The sequence below is a fragment of the Danio rerio genome, chromosome 22, assembly GCF_052040795.2.
Source record: "Danio rerio strain M-AB ecotype USA chromosome 22, GRCz13ab, whole genome shotgun sequence".
Taxonomy (NCBI): Eukaryota; Metazoa; Chordata; class Actinopteri; order Cypriniformes; family Danionidae; genus Danio; species Danio rerio.
In genome coordinates this window covers 6,691,478-6,713,647 of record NC_141042.1, presented here as the reverse complement: position 1 = coordinate 6,713,647, position 22,170 = coordinate 6,691,478, and the positions used below count along the sequence as shown (strand labels likewise).

Genomic DNA, 22,170 nt, shown 5'->3' with positions numbered 1-22,170 from the left:
AAATGTTTTAAAAGTAATTTCAGTTGATAGGTTATTTGCTGTTATGTGTGGGCGAAATGTTAATAATGTCTGCTGTCTCTCATTGTGATTCTAGCAGCTTAAAGTCAAACTGCAGCCTGCGGTCGGGTTTTCTTCAGAGATGTGGTCTGATGGCAGCTTTGTAGGTGAGAGTGGTGGGCTTTTGTACACGTGTGTTTGGTTTGTAGGTGAAAAGGTTGTTCCTGTCCTTTTATGAAACTCACAGTTGATGCACTGAAACCATTGCAAATCATAAAATCTGAAAAACAGATTAAGCTTAATTAAGCGGATTTACCACATTTGGTTATTTTAAGAGTTTAAAACATTTTTAAAACATTCAAACGTTTCATGACAGGACATTTTTAATGGGTTCCTGTTTATGTTGCAGTGTAGGAAATTAAGTAGGTGGACAAGATTTTTTATTTTTTTTTATAATGTACTCACAATATATTTCCATAGTAGGAAGAACAATTACTATGAGACCATGTGTTTTCTGACTGAAACATGACTAATTTCAAGAATAATTATGGAATATATAATATGAAATAATATATGGCAACATGGATTATTGGGAGCAGACAGAAAGAAGACTTGTTTACAAGAATGAGATTTAATCTCACAGCACTCAATAGTATACACTACATAAACATGCAGATGGCATGTGCAAATGTAGTACCAACCAGTAGACTATATAGAACATGTATTGATGCACTGCCCAATATATCACACAAAAAGAAATGGATTATGCACACAATTACAGGAAAAACCTATAACATGAAGAACAATTTAAAGTTGAGCACAGGTGAAGTTTGTTTTAGTTATAAAACTCCTTGAAAGACACAGGGTTAATATTTAGTAGATATTGTATATAGTAAGGTGTATAATGATATAATTAAATTAGTTAAAGAAACCCAGTTAGAGAAATATAGGCAATATAATTTAAAGAACTGTCACAATTTTTTATTTTTTTTCTGGTTCTCCCAGGGCCGGATTAACCATGGTGGTCTTTGCTGTTTTTTTCAGCAGGGTTTGCTTTCACCATCCAAAATAAATAAAGTTATTCAACATGTGCGTCTGATAGCTCCGCCCCTTCCGCTACGTAAGCAAATCTGCGGTCGTTGAGTGCGTGAAGTGTCCATCATTACACACTTCATTTTAGCGGCTGAATGAGTGCATCATCCGGGTAATTAAAGTGCACTTATTATTTTTAGAGTTTTCAGTGTGAACACACTACTTACACTATTTATACTACAAAATGGCGTAGAATAGTGCATAAGTATGCGATTTGGGACGCAGCTGATATCTTACTTTGCTGGCGTCCACAGTTTAGTAAAAGAACGGAGTCTAATTGATCCGAATATGCTTACCGCGTGGAAGCTAGTGATAGTGAAATGAAGCTTTCTGAACCAGAAGCGCTCGACTCAATTGTATCGGAAAAAGGTTGGTTACTCGAAGCTTTCTAAATCAGAGCTCAATGAGGACCTCTTCTGGTGAAAGTGTGGGAAAGCACTGTGTTGCCATAATGTCAAATGTTCACAACTGACCAACTCATTCATGTAGTAATACAAAAACAGCAATATAAACAAATTACTCAATTACTGTAGTTTTTACACAAGATATATTACATTACACAACTGATGATTGTAGTAAAATCCAAGGTATTCAAAAGTTTATCATAATACAATTAGTCCCGCTCCAAGCAGGGATCGAACCAGCGATTCCTGATTGGGAGGCAAGTGCTCTAGGAGGACGCTATGTGAACGATGCTTCAGGGTCGCATTCACCACATTGTCTCTGTTAAACACAATACTACGATATGCGGTGGTTTTCTTTAAAGATAGTCATAAAAAAAAATACGCTAATACACTTTAGTATTATTCAAAACCTTTTTACTAAAAATACTATTGTATTTTAGTTGAATTACTGGTGTGTGGGACTGGTGCAGTGCTTTGAAACAAATGTATGTAATAGACGCCAATTCTCTCGCTATACACTTTACTATGAGGGTGCTTAAACCTTTGAATCAAAATTCGAAGCAGTCACGTGGGTAAAGAAGGAAGTGAAGCTTCGGACGTCACTGATCACGTGATGATGGCAAAACGAATCAAGCTCCGGTACACTGCTTCACTGCGAGATGTATCGTTTTTTTAGGTGCGTTCGACTTCATGCAGCGCTGCGCAGATCGATCGAAATCTGTCTTAAAGCGGTGCATTCTGGTTAGAAATCTTGTCCGGATTGATGCTGCGCCGACGCCACGTGACTGTCACATGTGGCATCAAAGTACCGCGACAACGCTCCGAGATCAGACGGCAAACTCAGACCGTGCAGGTTCTGAAGAGCGACTGCAGGAGCTTTGATGACGACACCGATATTACACGATTGGCCGAGTTCACCACATGACAACAAACACGTGTATTTTGGGTTTATAATTGGACAAATTCCGATTCAAAAGTTTCAAAACAAACAATTCACTTTTCACACCCTCTCTATCCTGTACACATCTTGCTTATTAAAAGACTACAAATATTTTACTGCAGTATCATCTTTTGTTAAATAATCTGGTTATAAAGGTTTGCTTGTTTGCACAGGTTTATTTTTAACTTTTTTATACAGACTATTTACTGCATTCATGAACGATTTAAATGATATATTTAAGTGTATATTTTAGTGAATAACCTAAATAAGTCTTACAGACTTGAAATAAGAAAATCATCATCATTGATCCTGCCCCCCTAAAGCTCTCTTTACAAATTAAAGTGAAGAACTATTTTATTAAATAATTATAAAATGGTTTTATTATTATAATATAAATATATATTTTATTTTCTATCTAGCAGTTTAAAGGCTACCTGCTCTTTCTGGGAAACTTCTACATAGCTCACTTATTTTACCTTTTGTTCTTTTCAACACAATCTTTTTGGATTAAAATGCTTTTTTGAAAATTCATTCATTATCCAAAATAGTCTCATTTATTAAGACCTAATCAAAACACCTTGTTTTGCTTTTTACATTGGAAATGTTTATATCTATAAATGTACATAAATGTAAACCCATTTTTAGCATATTCAAACAAGAAGTATTAGCCCAAAGATTGATGTTTAACTCCTAGAATTTATGCTTATTGCTTTGTATTTAATAGACCTGTTCGTTTTTATGTTTATATTAACCTCTCATTTCCTCTTATTTCTCTCATGCATTTGTTATATATTTTATTCATAATTCTCTCTTATTGTTTAAAAAGGAACTACAGTTTGTAGAAACTGTATTCTGTTTTATTTGTAAATGTTTTGTTGTTATAAATAAACATAACAAAAAAATATGATGACGCCATGTTATCGGTCATCATGACTGCAGCAACTTGGAGTCCCGAAGTGTCCAGCTGTCCGTCTTGACGGCTCCGTTTTCAACTCCGCCCCCGCCTGCGCTCGGCTAATCTCGTTGATCACCGGCTGCAGCTGAGCTTCATGTCGAACGCACCTTTTGATACATGCTTCGAAGCCTCGGCGCACAACGTCACATCACTAGTGGAAGCGTCGTTAAAATGATACACGTCTTTAATTTGCTATCATGGCTCTTGATTCTACGCGTCCTTGGTAAGACTTTCTCATGTGTGTCTTCAGGGCCGTCGCCCGCAGTTTCAAAACCTATTTGACGATTAATAGCCAAGTTGCACACCGGATGGCACGCAAATATGAAAGTTTTCCGTAACGCACATTCACGTTGTTTAATATAAGATTGGCTAGTTGCACAAGATGGTACTGCTAAGTGTCTCTCGCAGCGTATGCGTCCCCAATAATGTCGAGCTGCAGGCCCGCAGAACCACACACAAACTAGGACACACCATTTTATACAAACCATATTTGAAAACTACCCAGCAAACAATGAGTTGGCGGACCGTCGGCGTTTTTTCGTCGGCACAAATTCAGCGGCTTGATAGGGGCGGACCGCCGTCGGCTCACCAGCAGGAAGCCGCCCATTCTAAAAGTTATGTCGGCCCACCGGCGTTTTTTGGGTGGCACGCCGCCAGCGGATTAGCAGAGGTAACGTTAGCATTAGGCTAGCTATTGTTTATAAAAGTGTTGGCTTTTAATTACATTTTATGTGTAGATGAGAGGTTTGACAATGTTTTATTGGAGGTAGTTTACTTTATTTAGCCTAAAATAAGCACTGTACTGTCAACAAGAGCGAATTAAAATGTTAAAGTTAGTGCATATGTGTTACTTTGATATTTCACAGTAATGTAAACTAATATTAATTTTAAAAAGTGCTCTGTGGTTTCAGGAGTGACAAAATTACCCCTACAACAGAAGAAAAGAGCCAAGATGAAGGGAGCTAATCACAGAGCTGGAGGAAACACAGGTAAGACTATAATTAACTGTTAAATAGATTAATGTGCATTTTTATAAGAAATCCCTACATTATCATGCATCTGATACATGTCTTGATTGAAGTTATTTTAAAGTTTTGACATCCAAACATAAGTGAGTGGTTTTAAAAATGTTTTACATTGCTTTTCTCAAAGCTGAATTTACAGCATCAGTGCTCCAGTCCAAAATGTAATATTGTATTCATAATTTGCTGCTGATCAAGCACGATTTCTTATTTTTATCATGTTTTGTTATTTCAGGATTCATTGATGAATAGGAAGTTTAAATTGAAAAGTATTTGAATCAGAAATCTTAACTCTCTTCTGATCAGTTTTATGCACCCTTGTTTAATACAAGTATCTATTTCTTAAAATGTGTTGGTAATATATATATATTTTTATTACTTCTTTCTAGATTTTGAATCGTCCTCCACTCACTCTACCACTTTGTTTTTCCTTGCCAGACTTCATTCAAGGTAAGTAATATTATAGTGTCACTTAAAAGTGTTCCCAATGATTACTTTTATTAATGTTAATATTAATATCAACTGCATCAAACAAATTAGCCTATTAGAATGATTTCTGAAGGATCATCTGACACTAAAGTAATGATGCTAACAAATCAGCTTTGACTTCACATTAATAAAATACATGGTCACATTTTATTTTAATGGTCTTTTTGTTGAATTTAAGGTGCATTGCATCTACATGCCAACTAATTCTCATTAGATTATAAGTAGACTGTTAGGGTTGCGGTTAGGGTTGGTGTAAGTTGACATGTACTTGGTAAGTTTCTTAAAGTCAGTTAATGTCTGTTGAAGGAGCAGAATCAACAGATATTAAGCAGACAGTCTATTAATACTCAAATGGACCATCAAAATAAAGTGTTACCAAATATATTTTAAAATGTATTGAAATTAAAAATCCTTATTTTAAACTTTAAAAATATTTCAGTGTTACTTTTAAAGTGTAAATTAATGTTATCGATCAGATCAATGCAGTCTTGATGTCCAATAAAAAGACAATAAAAAATACAAACATTAATGTCAATAATGATCTAGTTACTGATGATGGACAATAATGATGACTGATGATTCTGTTATTTCTGGATAAGAAAGAAGCCTGCTACAAGAGAGACAGCGGAAGGGAGCCTCCAAGACATTTTTATTAGGATCTGCTAATCATGAGGGGGCAGACAAAAGAACCTGCATTTTCCTTCAGCTTAATATCAGGGGTCGCCACAGCGTAAGGAACTCGATATTACTTTGACATATGTTTTACACAGCCTTCCAGCTGCAACCCAGCACTGTGAAACACCCATACACTCTCGTATTCACAGACACTTCTACACTATGTTCAAATTCACCTATAGCACAAGTGTTTGGACTGTGGTGGAAACCCACACCAAAACAGGGAGAACATGCAAACTCCACACAGAAACGCCAGCAGACCCAGCCGGGACTCATACCAGCAACCTTTTTGCTGTGAGGTGACAGTCTGAGCCACTGGGTTGCCCCAGTGTAGTTATTAATAACCTCCAGATGTTTTACAGTTTGATTTTGTAATAATAATGCACGTTTACATTTATTGTAATATGTATTTTAAAATTTATTCACAATGTAATTTATTTTTATGTTATTTATAATAACGTTAAATGTCATAAGAAAGTTATAATTTAATATAATATTATAATAAATAATTATAATAATGTTAAAATATAAATAATACAAATTTATTTATAATGTTTTTAATAGTTTATTTTTATAAAGAGAAGTCTCAAAGTTTGTCTTTATTATAGAAAACTCATTGTTGAATGGCTACCACTTTACAATAAGGTTGTATGTATTAGTTAATGTATTTACTAACATAATAAACAATACATTTATTACAGTATTCATTCATCTTTGCTAATGTTGGTAAATGGTAAAAGTTGTTAATTGTTTATTCATGTTAACTCGCAATGTATTAACTAATGTTAACAAGCATAACTGATTTTATTAATGCATTAGTAAATGCTGCACATAAATTATGCTGTACAGGTATTGTTCATATTAGTTCATATTTAAACCATTAACATTACTTATAAAACTACTGTAAAATGTAACTGTTGTATGTATGTTGTTATATTATATTTGTATGTATTTTATATGTATTTATTTATTTTGTTATATTTGTTAACGTATGTGATTTTGAAACATTTCATTACAATCTAAGTGTTTAATGTATGTTCGTTATGCAGTATTATAAATAAATGTTATAATGATTAAGTATTTTGTACTTGATTTCATTATTGGACATATTTATATTGAATACAATTGTAAAGGCTAATGTAATATTTAAAAATGACATGTGGACTGACCGTGGGCCGCCAGCAGACACTTATTTAAAACCAGCGGTCCGATGACGGACCACCGCCGGAAAAGCGGCGGTAGCCGCTGGTGGGCCGCTGGAATAACGATGAGCAAATTGACGGTGGACCGCGGGCGGCGCCCGCCGGTGGACCGCCGGCGGGCCGCCAGTGGCCCGCTGGTCTTATGTTAGCTGGGTAAATAACTCTTTAACATTATCGCCACCTATAGAATTTCACAAGTATGGTTTAAGTCATTATTATTATTATTATTATTATTATTATTATTATTATTATATCGTAACGATCATTTAAACAGCTCTGCAGTTTCTAAACTCAAATTATGTAAATAAAAATAATTGGTTAAAGACACTTATGGCTTTATTCATGTGTCCACATAAACAAGGAAAACATAACAGACTGTCTAATTGTAGGATTAAGTGTAATAAACTAATTCAGGATCTTAATCTTATTATACTTGGTTAAAATCACTTTGTTGTAAAATATAAAAAGCAAACAATAATATGTCACATAAAAAAAATTAGCATACTATAGTTAATCATTTAAACTATATATATATATATATATATATATATATATATATATATATATATGTATATATATATGTATATGTGTGTGTGTATATATGTGTGTATATATATATATATATATATATATATAGTTATAAACTGATTATCTTAACTGATTAAAATTATAAATTTATGTATAAACTACTATCTTTTACTAAACTCACACCTGTGTTATATATATATATATATATATATATATATATATATATATATATATTTTTTTTTTTTTTTTTTTTTTTTTTGTAAACTTTTTTTTATTAATTATTAGTAGTTAATTAGTTCCTATTGCTAAATTTTGGTTTAAAAACAATTTATTGCTTGCTATAAATTACTACAGTATTAAATGTGGGAAATCGTTAATTAAAAGGTTATTAGAAAGTTAAGCAAATAAACACTATTAAATCGCTTGAGTAAAATATTAATATAGTGTCACACATTTTACTTGTAAAAAGCTTTTTACTACATATAATGTATTATTGCCTATATTGACTTGCTATTATTTCCTTCATTATAAATGAATCCATTATCAATAAAACCTGTCCAATTTAGATCGTTCAGCAAGGCCAGCAAGCGAGTATGTGCTATATTATTGTCAGATAATAATGACTGATCAGCCATAATGACTGATTAAAAACTGTTCAGTCTATTATATTGAATGGCGAACGGAAACAACGCTCCCCATTCGGCCTTCTCGATCGCAATATTTGTGAAGTAAACCCTATTGTTTATTGTGTACAATATTTATTAACCATATATATCAAAATATATCGATGACGATGTTCAAAAAGACGTTAATAACAATAACATCCGTCGTAACCATATATGTTTTGCCTACATTGTGTGTGCCTAAAACGTGTGTGGTTCTGCGGGCCTGCAGCTTGATATATCTCTATGCATCAGGGGTGTAGATTTATGGTGGATGGAAGTGACGCATCCCCACCTATATTCACCAACACCAAAAATGTCCCGACCAATAATTTAATCCACTTTAAAATAAAAGCACTGTCAACGTTAACCTAGACACGCAGGTTTAATCACGTTCTCTCCTTAAGTCCTCTTGTCCCCAAAACACATAAGGACATTTTGATTAGCTGTGCCTTTCCCTGCTATCATGTGAGAGGATGTGGCAGCATTCAGATACAAGTAGCGCCAAATGCAGCAGGATTGATTTTTTTTTTTCCCGTGCTAGAGTATGGTGTGTTGGGAGACACACAAGTGAGGATGGCGGCAGCAAAAAAGGTGTACATAAGGAGCTTTTTTTCAACGAAAATGTAAGTCACATAAACGCAAGTTCGCTACTGAATGAGTCCATCATGATAATGCCGTTAATGTTCGTGTTTTCCCCGCTTTAACGCACAGTCTATCATTAAGAGATGGGTCTGGCTCCAGACCTGGTGCAGTGCAATCTGGGCTGCATCCAATGCTTTTTAATGGGCTCACCTAACCCTACCCTAGTACATTGTGTCTAACATTGCATTGCTGAGTGATGCAGTCTCAGCTTGCATCATAAAGGCTGCATCCAGATACTATTGATCAATATAGCTGACTGATATAGTCGGTCAATAATATGCCCTTGAAAACTAACTGCGGAATAAACCGCTCAAGTACAGTATATGATCCCCGTCAGTTCTCCTAATCTCTTAGAGTAGCATGTCCAATTTCATTCATTCATTTTCTTGTCGGCTTAGTCCCTTTATTAATCCGGGGTCGCTACAGCGGAATGAACCGCCAACTTATCCAGCAAGTTTTTACGCAGCGGATGCCCTTCCAGCCGCAACCTATCTCTGGGAAACATCCACACACACATTCACACGCACACTCATACACTACGGACAATTTAGCCTACCCAATTCACCTATATCACATGTCTTTGGTCCGTGGGGGAAACCGGAGCACCCGGAGGAAACCCGAACGAACGCAGGGAGAACATGCAAACTCCACACAGAAACGCCAACTGAGCCGAGGCTCGAACCAGCGACCTTCTTGCTGAGATGCGACAGCACTAGCTACTGCGCTCATGTCCAATTTCAGTTGAAACAATGTGTCAGAAAAAATACAGCCTGTGTTTTGGCACAATACTGATATATGAGACGTGTTTCATTTGCACTATGGCTAAAAGTCTTTATTAAGCTCTAACTTTATATCAGTCAATAAATATTTTTGTATTATTACACTATCGAGCCTGTAGCTCATTGAAAGGGGTATTTTTCTGAAATACTCGACCTTGTTGCTGTTATTTGCCTGATTTTCTATTTAGTTATGCATAATATTGCATTTTAGTGACATTTTAAGAACTAATTTTTGCTAGATTATCTTGTCAGATGTTTATCATAAGCACTTTTTTTGATGTGCCAAAAAATATTTCCAACAATTTTGTCAAATTGCTTACCATACTACTTTACTATTGTAAGTGTTTATTTACAAATGTGTATTTAAACTGTAAGTTTTATATTACAGTTATATAAATAATAAAAAAATTGAATAAAAAAAAATGAAAATATACTTATTTTTAAAATACACATTTATTATCATCTATAATTACATTTAGAAATCAAATATCAATCAAAAAATCTAATTAAAAAAATAATAAATTAAAAACTGAAGCCTACAGGCAAATAACAAATGAAAAATACGAAAAATTCAAAAATAATAATAATGATCAAACTATTGGTCTTTCGAACCTCAAGAATATATAGTTTGATTTACCCGTTCCCACCAATGTCAGGTGCAAACCTACGCCCTTGGTATGCTCATTTACTTTCGGTCGTATAGAACTATGAAAGAAGTGAAGATTTTGCATTTTCGTTACCAAAAATGAGCATGATTAAAATAACAATAATAACAAAAAAAACAAAGTATCAGCGAGGACATCCTCAATTCATTGCTGCACAACTCACTACACTGATCTGCTTTCATTTTTTCCCTGTTGATGCCTAATTTCGTGCTCAGTGGTTACTCAAATTCCGTTTGTATCACTTTAGTCCTACAAAAGCTAGTAGTGTGTAGTGTACATCCTAAAGATAAGTTTGTTTTGACACCCTGTGGACTGAAAAACCTTAAAAAGGAGTTGTTCCTTGTACTTTTGCATGGAACAACTGTACTCACACCGAGAGCTTGGGATCATCAACCTAGATGCTCCATCCAAGAGACAACTCCATCTGACTACGAGATGAGTGAACCACAAGCTGCACCTCATCATATTTATACATGACTACATGTATATGTAAATTAAGTGTAAAAATATTTGTAAACACTAAATAAGCATTGTATTTTATTAATAGGATGTACATTGCAGCATTATGTTTAATAAATGAATATCTGTATTCAAACATACCTTGTGGTTAACTGGAATTTAACTGATTTTGAAAGTTTGCCTAATTGTATGTGATGTGCAGGTATGTTGATTAATAATTAAGAAACACAAATGCTGTAGTGAATAATTATTATATTTTTATTTTAGGAAGATTAATGTATAACTACTATATTACTATTATTTATTTTACAATCTGTGATATACATCTCATATGTATGTTGTAAATGTGAGTGTATTGAGAGCTTGTGCTCTTGATTGCTATGTCTGTTGAGAAGAGACAAAAGAGAGACTAATAATATTAAGAGTTAAGAGAGATTGGCTAATTATGTCATGCAGGAGGCACTGGCTGCCAGTTGCTGCTCGCATCAAATTCAAAGCTCTGGGGCCTCATGTACGAAGACTTGCGTGGAAATCTTACTAAAGCATTGCGTACGCACAAAGCTGTAAATGTGCGTACGCAGAAAAAAATTCAGATGTATGAAACACTGCGTACGCCGAATCTCACGCATATTCTTTTGTACATCAGAATGAAAGTGAAACTGAGCGCAACATGCACGAGCGCAAAACCCCTCCCTACCTCCTCCCCCGTATGAATATGCTAATGACTATGCTAATGGAAAAACCCAACGAAAAAGCAACGGCAAAATCAAACAAAAAGAGAAACTTTGAACAGAATGTGAAATGGAGGTGCTGCTTTCGGAGGTAGACCGGAGAAAAGCGGTGTTATTTGCAAGTTTGTTCTCCGAAATTAACAACAAAAGAAAAAATAGAGTGGGAGAGTTTAGCTGATGCGGTTAACACAGTTGGGTCTGAACATCGCACTGAGTGCATTAAAAAAATAAATAGTCTGGTTTATATCTGTAAAATGTTGCAGCACTTTTAACAGTGTCAGTGGCGCGCTCGTAAGACGCATACGGTCGTGTTTTGACACATTCGAGCATGAACTCGGCTCGAATCCAGCGTCTGATGAACTCTTTCTTCTTTTTTTCCCCGCTACATATCAGATTTTGCCAACTATTTATCACGAGAAAGACAAGTAGGAATCATCAATAAGTCTGTGCATCATATTTTATTTGCACATTTATTGAATGGAAATGTTTCTGATTCACACATGCAAATACATCTTCAGATAGTGTCTTTATAGCAATGTGCGTGCAGTAGATCGCTCAGATTACATTGGGAAAACAGGCGACTGCTGCAAATTGTGCTTTAATGTTTAGCTGCTCAACTGTATGGTATGGAAACCTTATTTACCTGCTAGATGAACCCGTCTCATACAGCTGCCATTGCAAGGCTCAGACACTTTGTTGAGAGGAATTTAACACAACTGCCTCTAGGAGTCGCCAATGGAAATAAAACAGACACGCACAAAAAATGTGCGTACGCCTGCCAAAAAGCTGCCGTGAACCTGCGCACATTCCCACGTTCAGTTCATTGTTAGTAAATCCAAACGTGAGCGATTCTGAGCGTGAAACCTGGCGTACGCAAAGTTTTTGTGCGTACGCAACGTTGATACATGAGGCCCCTGATGTTTGCCTGCAAAGTGACTTCTGGCCTTGCTCCTTCTTATCTGCTCTCACTTCTGCAGATCTATGTGCCCTCCAGAAACTTGCGTTCTGTGAATGAACGTCACCTCGTGGTTCCATCCCAAAGAGGGAAGAAATCACTTTCGCTCACGCTCACGCTCAATCTGCCCAGTTGGTGGAATGAACTCCCTAACTGCATCAGAACAGCAGAGTCACTCGCTACTTTCAAGAAACGACTAAAAACTCAACTATTCAGTCTCCCTTCACTTCCTAATCTGCAATTGCCTCTCTGAATATCACACTAACTGTACCCATAAAAAAATAAAAATAAAAATACCAATACTACTAATACTTCCCTTCTTAGACTTTACAGACCTGAAACTTGCCTATAGCACTTATTCATTGTTGCTCTTAGTTGTGTAAATTGCTTACTTGTCCTCATTTGTAAGTTGCTTTGGATAAAAGCGTCTGCTAAATGACTAAATGTAAATGTAAAATGTAAATAAAATCACCTCAACTTGACCACGTTTGTGTCAAGCTTCTTTTTAATAACAATAAAAAAAGATACATAAAAAACATGATTCCAATGGAATTTGAGTAACCACTGAGCATAAACTTCAGCATCAACTGGGAAATAATAAAAGCAAATTCATGCATTTAGGTATGCAGCAATGTAGTGAAGATGTCCTCTCCTGTCGCTGATAAAATACTTTTTTTTTTAAACATGCTCATTTTTGGTAACAAAAATGCAAAATCTTCATCTCTTCCTTCATAGTTCTATACAACCGGAGATAAACGCGCACACACTTGCGTCTCGGAAGCTCACCGGCACCATCTTGTGCACCTAATCCATTATGCAGAGCTCTGTGGCATGCCAGAAATGTAAACAGTGTACTGAGTCGTAGCTGGACAGCCGCCGACTTCCTGCGCCAGCGTGCCTACTCTGATAGAAGTCTGTGTTATTGAGGTAAAGTTGGTTTTACATTCGCACTTTCAGACATTCTCCTTAATAATATAATTTCAGAAAAGTATTTCTGATAGTGAAATCATATTAGCAGCCAATAGCCCCTTTCACACATACAGACCTTTCCGGAAAATTGCCGGCAATTTTCCGGAAAGGTTGTATGTGTGAACAGGTTCTTTTTTGAAAATACCGGTAAATTCGTTCTGGCTATTTTCCGAAAAGAGAAGTTGTAACATTACCGGCAATTTGCCGGAATGCTGCGCTGTGTGAATGCAGAAGCAAGATTGCCGTAATAAGCGCGTGCACGTCTAGAATGTGCTGACGTGAGACGTCTGCTTTAGCCAATCACAACAGTCAGACGCATTTACGTCCGCGTGGTTTGTGAGAATAAAAGCCTTTGAATATTTTTTCCAGACACATTTAGCTGCTAGAAGTTAGTCAGATCACGTTTATATGTTCTTCTTAACGCCAACTGTATAAATAATCATCGAGGAGATGCTTATGATAAGCCGTTGTTTGTTTACCTTCAAGCTTTGCGTGTGCCTGTGAAACAGCCTGTGAGCGCCTGCACACGCTCATATTATGAACATCTCGACATGCGAAAGTGATCCTGCGAAAGTTGTTCACAACATTGATCATCCACAGAGTTTGTAATTTAGTCAAATGTTTACAAACACAAGCGCAGCCGTTTAAAGCTCATTTGTGGTGAATGATGTCAGAATTTACCGGTATTTTGGAATGGATGTGTGAATGCTCTTTTCCGGAAAATTTCCGTAACGTCCTCGTCTGTGTGAACAGCGCTTTTTTGAAAATACCGGTAAAGTCTTTCCGGAAATTTTCCAGATATTTACTGGTATCACTGTGTGAAAGGGGCATTTGACTATCAGCGTACAACATTGTTAACATTCAATTAAATAGTGCTGATGGTTTTTTAAGTTATTCTTACATGTTATTTCAGACCAAATATTTAAAGTACCATGGTAACTATATAGAGAGCATGTCACGAGTTGTCACTGAATAATTGTGCAAATATAAAACCAACTTCACCTCAATATCTATGTTTACAATTCTAAAATGCATGGCGCAGCGCATGCAGTGTGCGACCCCCTGTAGGCTACATGTTCCAATATGCTTCATTGGCTTTGGTTATGCTACCAATAGAAGGCATGCATGAAAAAAAAAGTTAATAAATAAAATAACAATAGACCAACAGGACCATTTTAGTTTTGATTAAAACCAATTTACTAAACTGACATCTATTACAGGCCATATAATAGTCAATAGTATATATTTTTTCTACACAGGAGGAGTTCAGTTTTCTAGGAATATACATTCTCTGATGCACGTTCTTTGTAACCGCTTCTGAGTTCTGCTAGAACTTAAATGTGAGATCAAAGATACTTATATTCCTGTACCCTTTCAATTTGTTTTCCTCTTTCGTTTTTGTGATGATCAGTTGTCGTTCAGCTTCTTTGCACCACTTAAAAAAACTCATGATTATCGCTGTCATTACAATCTGTATTTGTTTACTAGGATGAAAAAAAACTGTCATCAGCATATTTGACCATATAGCAATTGTTCTTTAAGCTGCGACATTCATTTGTGTACTATATAAAAAGAATTGAGGGCAGTACACAATGCTGTGGAGATCCCGTTGATGTAAGAAGCATGTCTGAAAACACTGTGAATACTTAAAGTGAAACATGGGATGTAATGGATTATAATATTTTTATTGATCATTAAATCAAACATAACAATTTATTTATTCTGTTAATGATCGATTAACAGTTTTCCTTCAAGGAAGTTACATAAATTAACCACCTTAATTTTTAGGGGACCCCAATAACACACATCCGCTGCGCCACTAGATTCACATTATTTATATATGACCTACTTTCTCAAAAACAAAAAGTGTATGAAAGAAAAGATGTTATATTGTTCTTAATTAACAGAGGCACCAAAAGGAGCATGATGCACATCTGTGCTCAATGCTTTCATTTGATATTAATGTAACATTTACTTGTTTTTTTAACACCCAGATTTAATAGTCTTTAATGCATTCAAATGGCATTTACTTTCTTTTTCTTCCAATGGATGGCTATCCAATCAGAACATTTGTTACATATATTGGTCAGAAGATATATTATGAAAATAATAATCACAAAAATATGACAATGCATTGATTGTTTTGATAGTGAAGATCATCTATGAGTCAGTGATCAATGATCAATAATCAATGTTACGTTATGAAAATGTTTTAACTACTTTCAGTATCTATGATGTATTGTATATTTTTATTGTGTATTTTTCTTCGTATTCAGGTGTGACTGGTACAGATGTTCCGGTGTCAGTGATGGAAGAAGATTCAGTCATTCTACACACTGGTGTTGAAAATCTTACAGAAATTAAATGGTATTTTAATAAGACTCGCATCGCTCAACTCAATGGAAATGTCAGTTTTATCTGTACCGATAATCAGTGTATTAATGGCACTGAGAGATTCAGAGGCAGACTGAAGCTGGACCTTAAGACTGGATCTCTGACCATCATGAAAATCAATAAAACACACTCTGGAGAATATCAACTAGTAGTTGATGGCATTGGCAATAGCAATGGGGGAAAGATCCTTATTATTACTGTCCAAGGTGAGTTATTCATGAATGTTTAAACATCCTTTGATTTTCTTTATCTGTACTCTTAATTTAATAATAATTAAAAAAAGAGTATTTTAGTATTGTTAAAATATAATCTGAACTAATATTTAATTAATAAAACAACTAATAATGAAAAAAGGATTTTAATAAACCTTTAGAATCTCTATTATTATGCCTGTATTGATTTGTATGCAGTATATATATATATATATATATATATATATATATATATATATATATATATATATATATATATATATATATGTATATATATATATATGTCTTTACAAAGGTTAAGCATGTGCACTTCTGTCAGTTTACATCAAACATTTATTTTAATTTAATACAGAATCATTTTTGTTAACTGGCTGCTTTTAAAAATTTAAAATCTTGTTTAATCACGCCTACAGTTCTTTGGCTGTTGTTGTGAAGTCATTTGTGACCTTGGAGCTTTTGGTCTACTTCACTTTGTCAAGCGGGTCCTATTTAATAGGGCTGTGCAATTAATCGAAAATCCGGTTTCAATTTCGATTTTGGCTTTTAACGATTATGAAAAACCATTGATCGAGATAAACGATTATTCCATTATGTACCACCCCCTTTCCAGTACACATGTTGCTCCGCACAGCGCAGTTCTACGTGAAAATGACTAAAAGCATGTGCTGTAATGTAACTTTTGCAGCACGGGATGCTGCAATCATCATGCACTGATCATTCATTGATGTACGTTCGAATCATTCATATTTTTTTTAAAAGCGCGAAAGAGCACATGCTGTTGTGTGTGTGCGCGCATCGCGCTTTACCTCGGACAGGCTCGGAGACGAGCAGGGCACACAAATCTAACGCCATCTTAATGTGAGCGTTTTAATGGTCAAATACATGCACATTTGTGTCAGAGCACGGTGTTCAGTGATTATTCAAATTAACCCTTGATTGTGTAATAAACGAGTTCAGAATCAAAAGACACGTGAAAGAGAAACCATATCAGAGCCGCACTATTCTTAAAGACAAAGTGCACAATATTTCTGCTGCTTGTTTTTATCATTAAAACAACAACTGGAGAAAATCCCTCACTGCTCTTGACTGAAGGACTTTTGTAGCAGAAGGTTTTTTTTTCTTACAGTGAAGATGCGTAAAGCACAGTTTAAACATAACAGATATAATAACTCATCTCTAATAACTGTTTTCTATTATCTTTGCTATGATGACAGCACATTATATTTTACTAGATATTTTTTTAAGATACTAGTATTCAGCTTAAAGTGATATTCATAGGTTTAAATTGGTGTAATTAGGCAAGTCATTGTATAACAGTAGTTTCTTCTGCAGACAATCAAAAATATATATTTTGTAAATAAAAGGGGGGATAAAGATATTAAGCTAATAAAATAAGTTTCAAAATATTTAAACCTGCTTTTATTCTAGCTGAAATAAAACATAAGCCTATTAAAAATATATTATAGGAAATACTGTTAAAAATTCCCTATATTATGAAAAATATTTTTATATAAAAAAATTTCACAGAAGGGTGAATAATTTTGACTTCAACTGATAATTATTTTAAATAATCGTGATTACAATTATGACCAAAATAATCATGATTATGATTTTTCCCATAATTAAGCAGCCCTACTATTTAAGCAATTTCATGATTGCGAACAGGTGTGGCAGTAACTAGGCCTGGATGTGGCTGTTAAGTTAAGTTTTAACATGAGGGCAAACATTTTGTTTCCACTTAACAAAAACTTTCTACCGTCTATTTTGATGATCTAAAAGATGTGACAAACATGGAAAAAAAGAAATAAGAGAGAAACACTTTTTCATACCACTCTACATACAGATACCTGTAGTATTTTTTCATTTTTACCAAAGATCTCATCTCATTCTCTGTTGCTTTGATTTTTAGATAATCCCGCTGTTTATAATCAAGTAAAGAAAAACCCGGGAGAGTCTGTCACTTTCAATCCTGGCGTGAGAAGAGACATAATTGTTGTGATGAAGTGTTTTTTAAATAATATTCTCATTGCTGAGATCACCGGAGGTCAGAGTCAGATCTGCAGTAATGTTCAGTGTAAAGAGAGATTCACAGACCGACTGAAACTGGACAGTGAAACTGCATCTCTGACCATCACGAACATCAGAAACACAGATTCTGGAAATTATACACTAGAGATTTTCATCAGAAACGACACACACTTCAGCATCACCAGAGAGAAGACGTTCAGCCTCACTGTCGTTTGTGAGTATTTTATTCTTAAATGTCTTAAAATTAAAACAGTCCATTATTCTTTAACCCAAGAATTGTTGGGTTGTAGATTTTAGATCTCTGCTCCCCATACTTTCTCATTTATAATCTCCAATGTCCTTTGACGTCAAAGGTAAAAAATAATAATAATAATCTGTATGATTATTGGCTGCAGTGTATTGGCAATATTGTGTTGAGCACTGGTGTGTTAATTTTTGTAAATTTAGGTAGTCATAATGATTGAATGATGCATTTAAGGGATGGGATAGTTCATCCAAAAATTTAAATTTCCTTAATTTACTTAAGCACAGGTCATCCCCGATTAACTCAGGTTTACTTTCATTTATTTTAGTTTACTTAAACTCTTTGAACTTTGTAATAAATATTGCAACCCAATTGTCTGCCATGTGTAGTTATTGATTAAACCTCCTTATTGAAACTGATGACCAAACCAGAGAAGTGTGAATGTGGATCAGAGCTGTTGTAAAATACTGAATTTAAGATCCATCACTCTCTGATAATAATCACTGTTTCTTTTCAGCTCCTCCACCTTCACGTCTGTCTGGAGGTGCAATAGCAGGAATAGTTATTCTGCTGGTTGTCGTCGCTGCTGTTGTTGGTGGTGTGATTTACTATCTTCGTCACAGAAGTGATAGAGCGGCACAGCCGGTAAGTATAAAACACGGGATTTAACAAGATGTGGAATATTCTGATCAAAAAAAAATAAAACTGTAAGTGGTATTTGAAGTTATAGTTTACTCAGAGATGAACATTCCGCCATCATTTTCTCACCCTTGACTTCTTTTTAACCTGTTTGAGATTCTATATTCTATTGAACACAAAAGATGATGAAAAATGAAAAAAAAAAACAGCTGTTGCCCTTCATAGTTGGAGAAACAAACATAGAAGTTAATAGTTGGAAACCTGAAAACTATTAACTTCTATATTTGTTTCTTCCACTATTAAGTGCAACAGCTGTTTTTCCCAACATTCTTCAGTAAATATTTTTTGTTCAACAGAATAAAGAAACTCAAACAGGTTTGGAACAAGTGAAGTAAAGATGTTTTTGGATACAATCTTAAGGTGCTTTCACATCTACACTTTTGTTTGGGAACGTATCTCGTTTGCGCGGTTCGTTTGGCATATGTGAACAGGGCAATCGCGCTCTGTTCCGCGCCAAAGTAATCGCTCCGAGATCGCTTGAATGAGGTGGTCTCGGCTCGATTGAAACGAACCCTGGAGCGGTTCGATTGCAGTGAGAAAGCGATCCGATCCAAGCGCGGTTATATCACAGTGTTTTATGGATATATAATAGGCTTACGGCTATATGAAGAGAGAATTATGAGTATGGCGGGAAGTTTCGCGAGTCTCCGGATGCCCGCAAACGAGTGATGATCTCCCGGTAATCTCGTGTCTCCCTCCCGGTCCTCAAATAGGCATTGTCGCGCACCCTTCTCACCCCTCCCCACCGCATCTCTCCTCAGACACATAGCGTGCGCACCCTGTCTATCAACACCAAACCACCACCTCTCCTGACAGCTGAGCGGGACGCTGCAAAATAAACCCTGACACTCTGACCAATGTAAGGAGAGTTTACTCGCACGTGACTTGTTTTAGCTCTTTTGGTCCGATTACAAACTTTGCAGTGTGAAAGCGAACCGCTCCAAGAGCAAAGAGCAACAATGTAACAATTGTAATCTCTGTTTCGGAACAACTGACTCCATTCACAGGTGGGAAAGCACCCTTAAAAATTTGAGGGGCAAAAACAAAAGGAAAAGTATTTCATTAACAACATCGAAAAACTCAAATCCAAAATATCTCTTAGGTCTAATAATTTCTTTGTTTTGTGAATTTTCCAGCAGGAAGGTGTTGCTGATGATCCTAGTAGCCACCCTTTGAGGGACATGGGAGATTCTTAAATCAGACTCTGGCTGCTAATAAAACAATGCAGCAACACTTTGATACTGAAAGAAAAACTGGTGTGAATGCGCTATTGGAGAATCACGAAGAAACTTGGTGCTAAATCAACTGATTAGCTTCAGTTTGGAGGAGGTGTTGAAGAGGATCAGTGGAGGATCAGCTCTCTGCTGGAGTGAGAAGGTGAATGAGCAGAGCTTCAGCTCTCTGTGATCAACATCTTGTTGACGGGACAATTCCTCAACACATACACCTGTGGCCAGCTTTAATGCACTCCACACAGCATGCCTGTGACCTGCATCAGAATGGTTACTAATGCCCAGAACCCATGATTGTATAAGCAAGTATAAACTATTTTAAAATTAACATTAGCTGATTACATCTAGAGATGCACATTAGACCTGCAATAATACCCCTTAAAACATTTACAAATAAATTACCTTTTTCATTCACCTTGTCAAAGATAACTAAATAGCCTCTTCCTAATCAACTGGTAAAAGATATGAAGGAAAAAAATTACATTTTCTGTGGTAGAAGCTACTGTGAGCCTTTTTCTTATATGATTATTTGCGCCTCAGAAGATGAAATGTAATGTACATGTAGTGTGAGATGCTCTTTGGTCAAGACAGTTTAGTTGATTTGATTTATTTATTTTCGAACAGAAATGATATATCATACATAAAATATCTTTAGCAAAAAATACATATCAACATGGTCAAAAATGGAGCGGAATGAATCACAAGCTTATTATTTTCCCACCTCATTACCACATACATCATTCGTCATTTCTTTTTTTACTAATCTCTTCTTTGTACATGAAATACATTTTATCCTTTTGGCATCTTTGACAAATTATATGCTTGATTCCATATGTACATTCCATATTACGTTTTATAACATCAATCCAAAAATAGGTGTTTATAGTACTGCAAATAGCCATTGATTAAAGTTTCATCATACCTTCCTCAATTTATCTTTTTTCAATCACCTTCATCATTATATTCCTTTAATAACATATATTTATACCACTTTTTAAATTGATTAATTAATCCTGATATTGTTTGAGAGTCTGATCTAGACTGCTCCATAATTTCACACCACAGACAGACATACACAAACTTTTCAAAGTTGTCCTTGTTTTCAGCCTCCAAAAATGTTGTTCTTCTCAGAATATATCCCCCTTGTCTTTCTTCAAAAAACTTTTGTTTGCATTTCGGAAATAATTTATTCTTAGCTTTAAACATAAATTGTGCTGTTTTAAATTTAAGCAAATAATTGAACTTAAGTATCTTCAATTTAAAAAATAAAGGATTTGTATAAAAAATAAATGTATTCCCCAAATTTCAACACAATAACCCTTATATGGCAACATAAGCTTGATATATATATATATATATATATATATATATATATATATATATATATATATATATATATATATATATATATATATATATATATATATATATATATATATATATATATATATCTTGCTTTATACACTAATGCTAGAGTTTTGACTAATATTAATATCAGATTATTTATTTGCGGTTTCTAACAAATTCTATTGCATATACTCTTTCTATAACTTCACTATCAATTTGTAAATCTATGTTATGACTACTTTTTAAATTCCCAAATAATATAACCTTTGTTTTACTTATATTCTTATATTTAATGACAATTTGTTAATTATTTGTAAACTAATTATTTATTAGTTAATAATGATAAAAATAATAACAATTATAATACTGAACCTCTGTGGTGTTGAACTAAACAATTTCAGAATAACCAAAACAAAATTTCAGATGTTTTACAATGTCCTCAGACTGCTGCTTTGTCTATTAATAGGTGCGTTCGACTTCATGCAGCGCTGCGCAGATCGATTGAAATCTGTCTTAAAGCGGTGCATTCTGGTTAGAAATCTTGTCCGGATTGATGCTGCGCCGACGCCACGTGACTGTCACATGTGGCATCAAAGTACCGCGACAGCGCTCCGAGATCAGACTGCAGACTCAGACCGTGCAGCTTCTGAAGAGCGACTGCAGGAGCTTTGATGACGACACCGATATTACACGATTGGCCGAGTTCACCACATGACAACAAACACGTGTATTTCGGGTTTATAATTGGACAAATTCCGATTCAAAAGTTTCAAAACAAACAATTCACTTTTCACACCCTCTCTATCCTGTACACATCTTGCTTATTAAAAGACTACAAATATTTT

At 35.0% G+C, this 22,170-nt stretch overlaps 3 protein-coding genes across 9 annotated transcripts in view; 2 read left to right on the top strand and 1 right to left on the bottom strand.

The window, feature by feature from the left end:
* zgc:113298 overlaps positions 1 to 1,000 on the top strand; it is a 59,630-nt gene extending 58,630 nt beyond the window's left edge. For 2 of the 3 annotated variants that reach the window (XR_015521190.1, XR_015521188.1), the window contains exon 10: positions 95 to 1,000. The gene's annotated coding sequence lies outside the window, so the exon portion shown is untranslated. The remainder of the gene's footprint in view (positions 1 to 94) is intronic. The other variant, XR_015521189.1, reaches the window with a different exon arrangement.
* LOC147831476 (uncharacterized) overlaps positions 1 to 4,010 on the bottom strand; it is a 35,650-nt gene extending 31,640 nt beyond the window's left edge. For both annotated transcript variants that reach the window (XM_087303694.1, XM_087303693.1), the window contains exon 1: positions 3,890 to 4,010. In XM_087303694.1, coding sequence (XP_087159820.1) covers positions 3,890 to 3,995 — 106 coding nt within the window. In that variant the 5' untranslated portion in view covers positions 3,996 to 4,010. The remainder of the gene's footprint in view (positions 1 to 3,889) is intronic.
* On the top strand, positions 87 to 20,985 carry LOC108181187 (uncharacterized). Of its 4 annotated transcripts, XM_087303699.1 has the most exons (6): positions 3,497 to 3,611; positions 8,511 to 8,592; positions 15,446 to 15,769; positions 17,685 to 18,017; positions 18,565 to 18,692; positions 19,883 to 20,985. In XM_087303699.1, exons 3-6 carry the CDS (start codon positions 15,478 to 15,480, stop codon positions 19,940 to 19,942), a joined length of 813 nt encoding a protein of 270 aa, XP_087159825.1. In that variant the 5' UTR covers positions 3,497 to 3,611; positions 8,511 to 8,592; positions 15,446 to 15,477; the 3' UTR covers positions 19,943 to 20,985. The 4 variants fall into 4 exon arrangements, 3 of the variants coding, with proteins under 3 accessions (XP_087159824.1, XP_087159825.1, XP_087159823.1); XM_087303698.1 differs by lacking the exons at positions 3,497 to 3,611; positions 8,511 to 8,592 and adding an exon at positions 87 to 164; XM_087303697.1 differs by lacking the exon at positions 8,511 to 8,592.
* Positions 20,986 to 22,170: the final 1,185 nt, after the last annotated feature.

Excerpts from the sequence above, each read along its gene's own strand:
- LOC108181187 (XM_087303697.1), top strand. The coding sequence starts at position 3,506 with ATGCTTCGAAGCCTCGGCGCACAACGTCACATCACTAGTGGAAGCGTC. Across the intron at positions 15,770-17,684 it reads CCTTATTATTACTGTCCAAG|ATAATCCCGCTGTTTATAAT; the intron begins GTGAGTTATTCA and ends TTTGATTTTTAG. Across the intron at positions 18,018-18,564 it reads GTTCAGCCTCACTGTCGTTT|CTCCTCCACCTTCACGTCTG; the intron begins GTGAGTATTTTA and ends GTTTCTTTTCAG.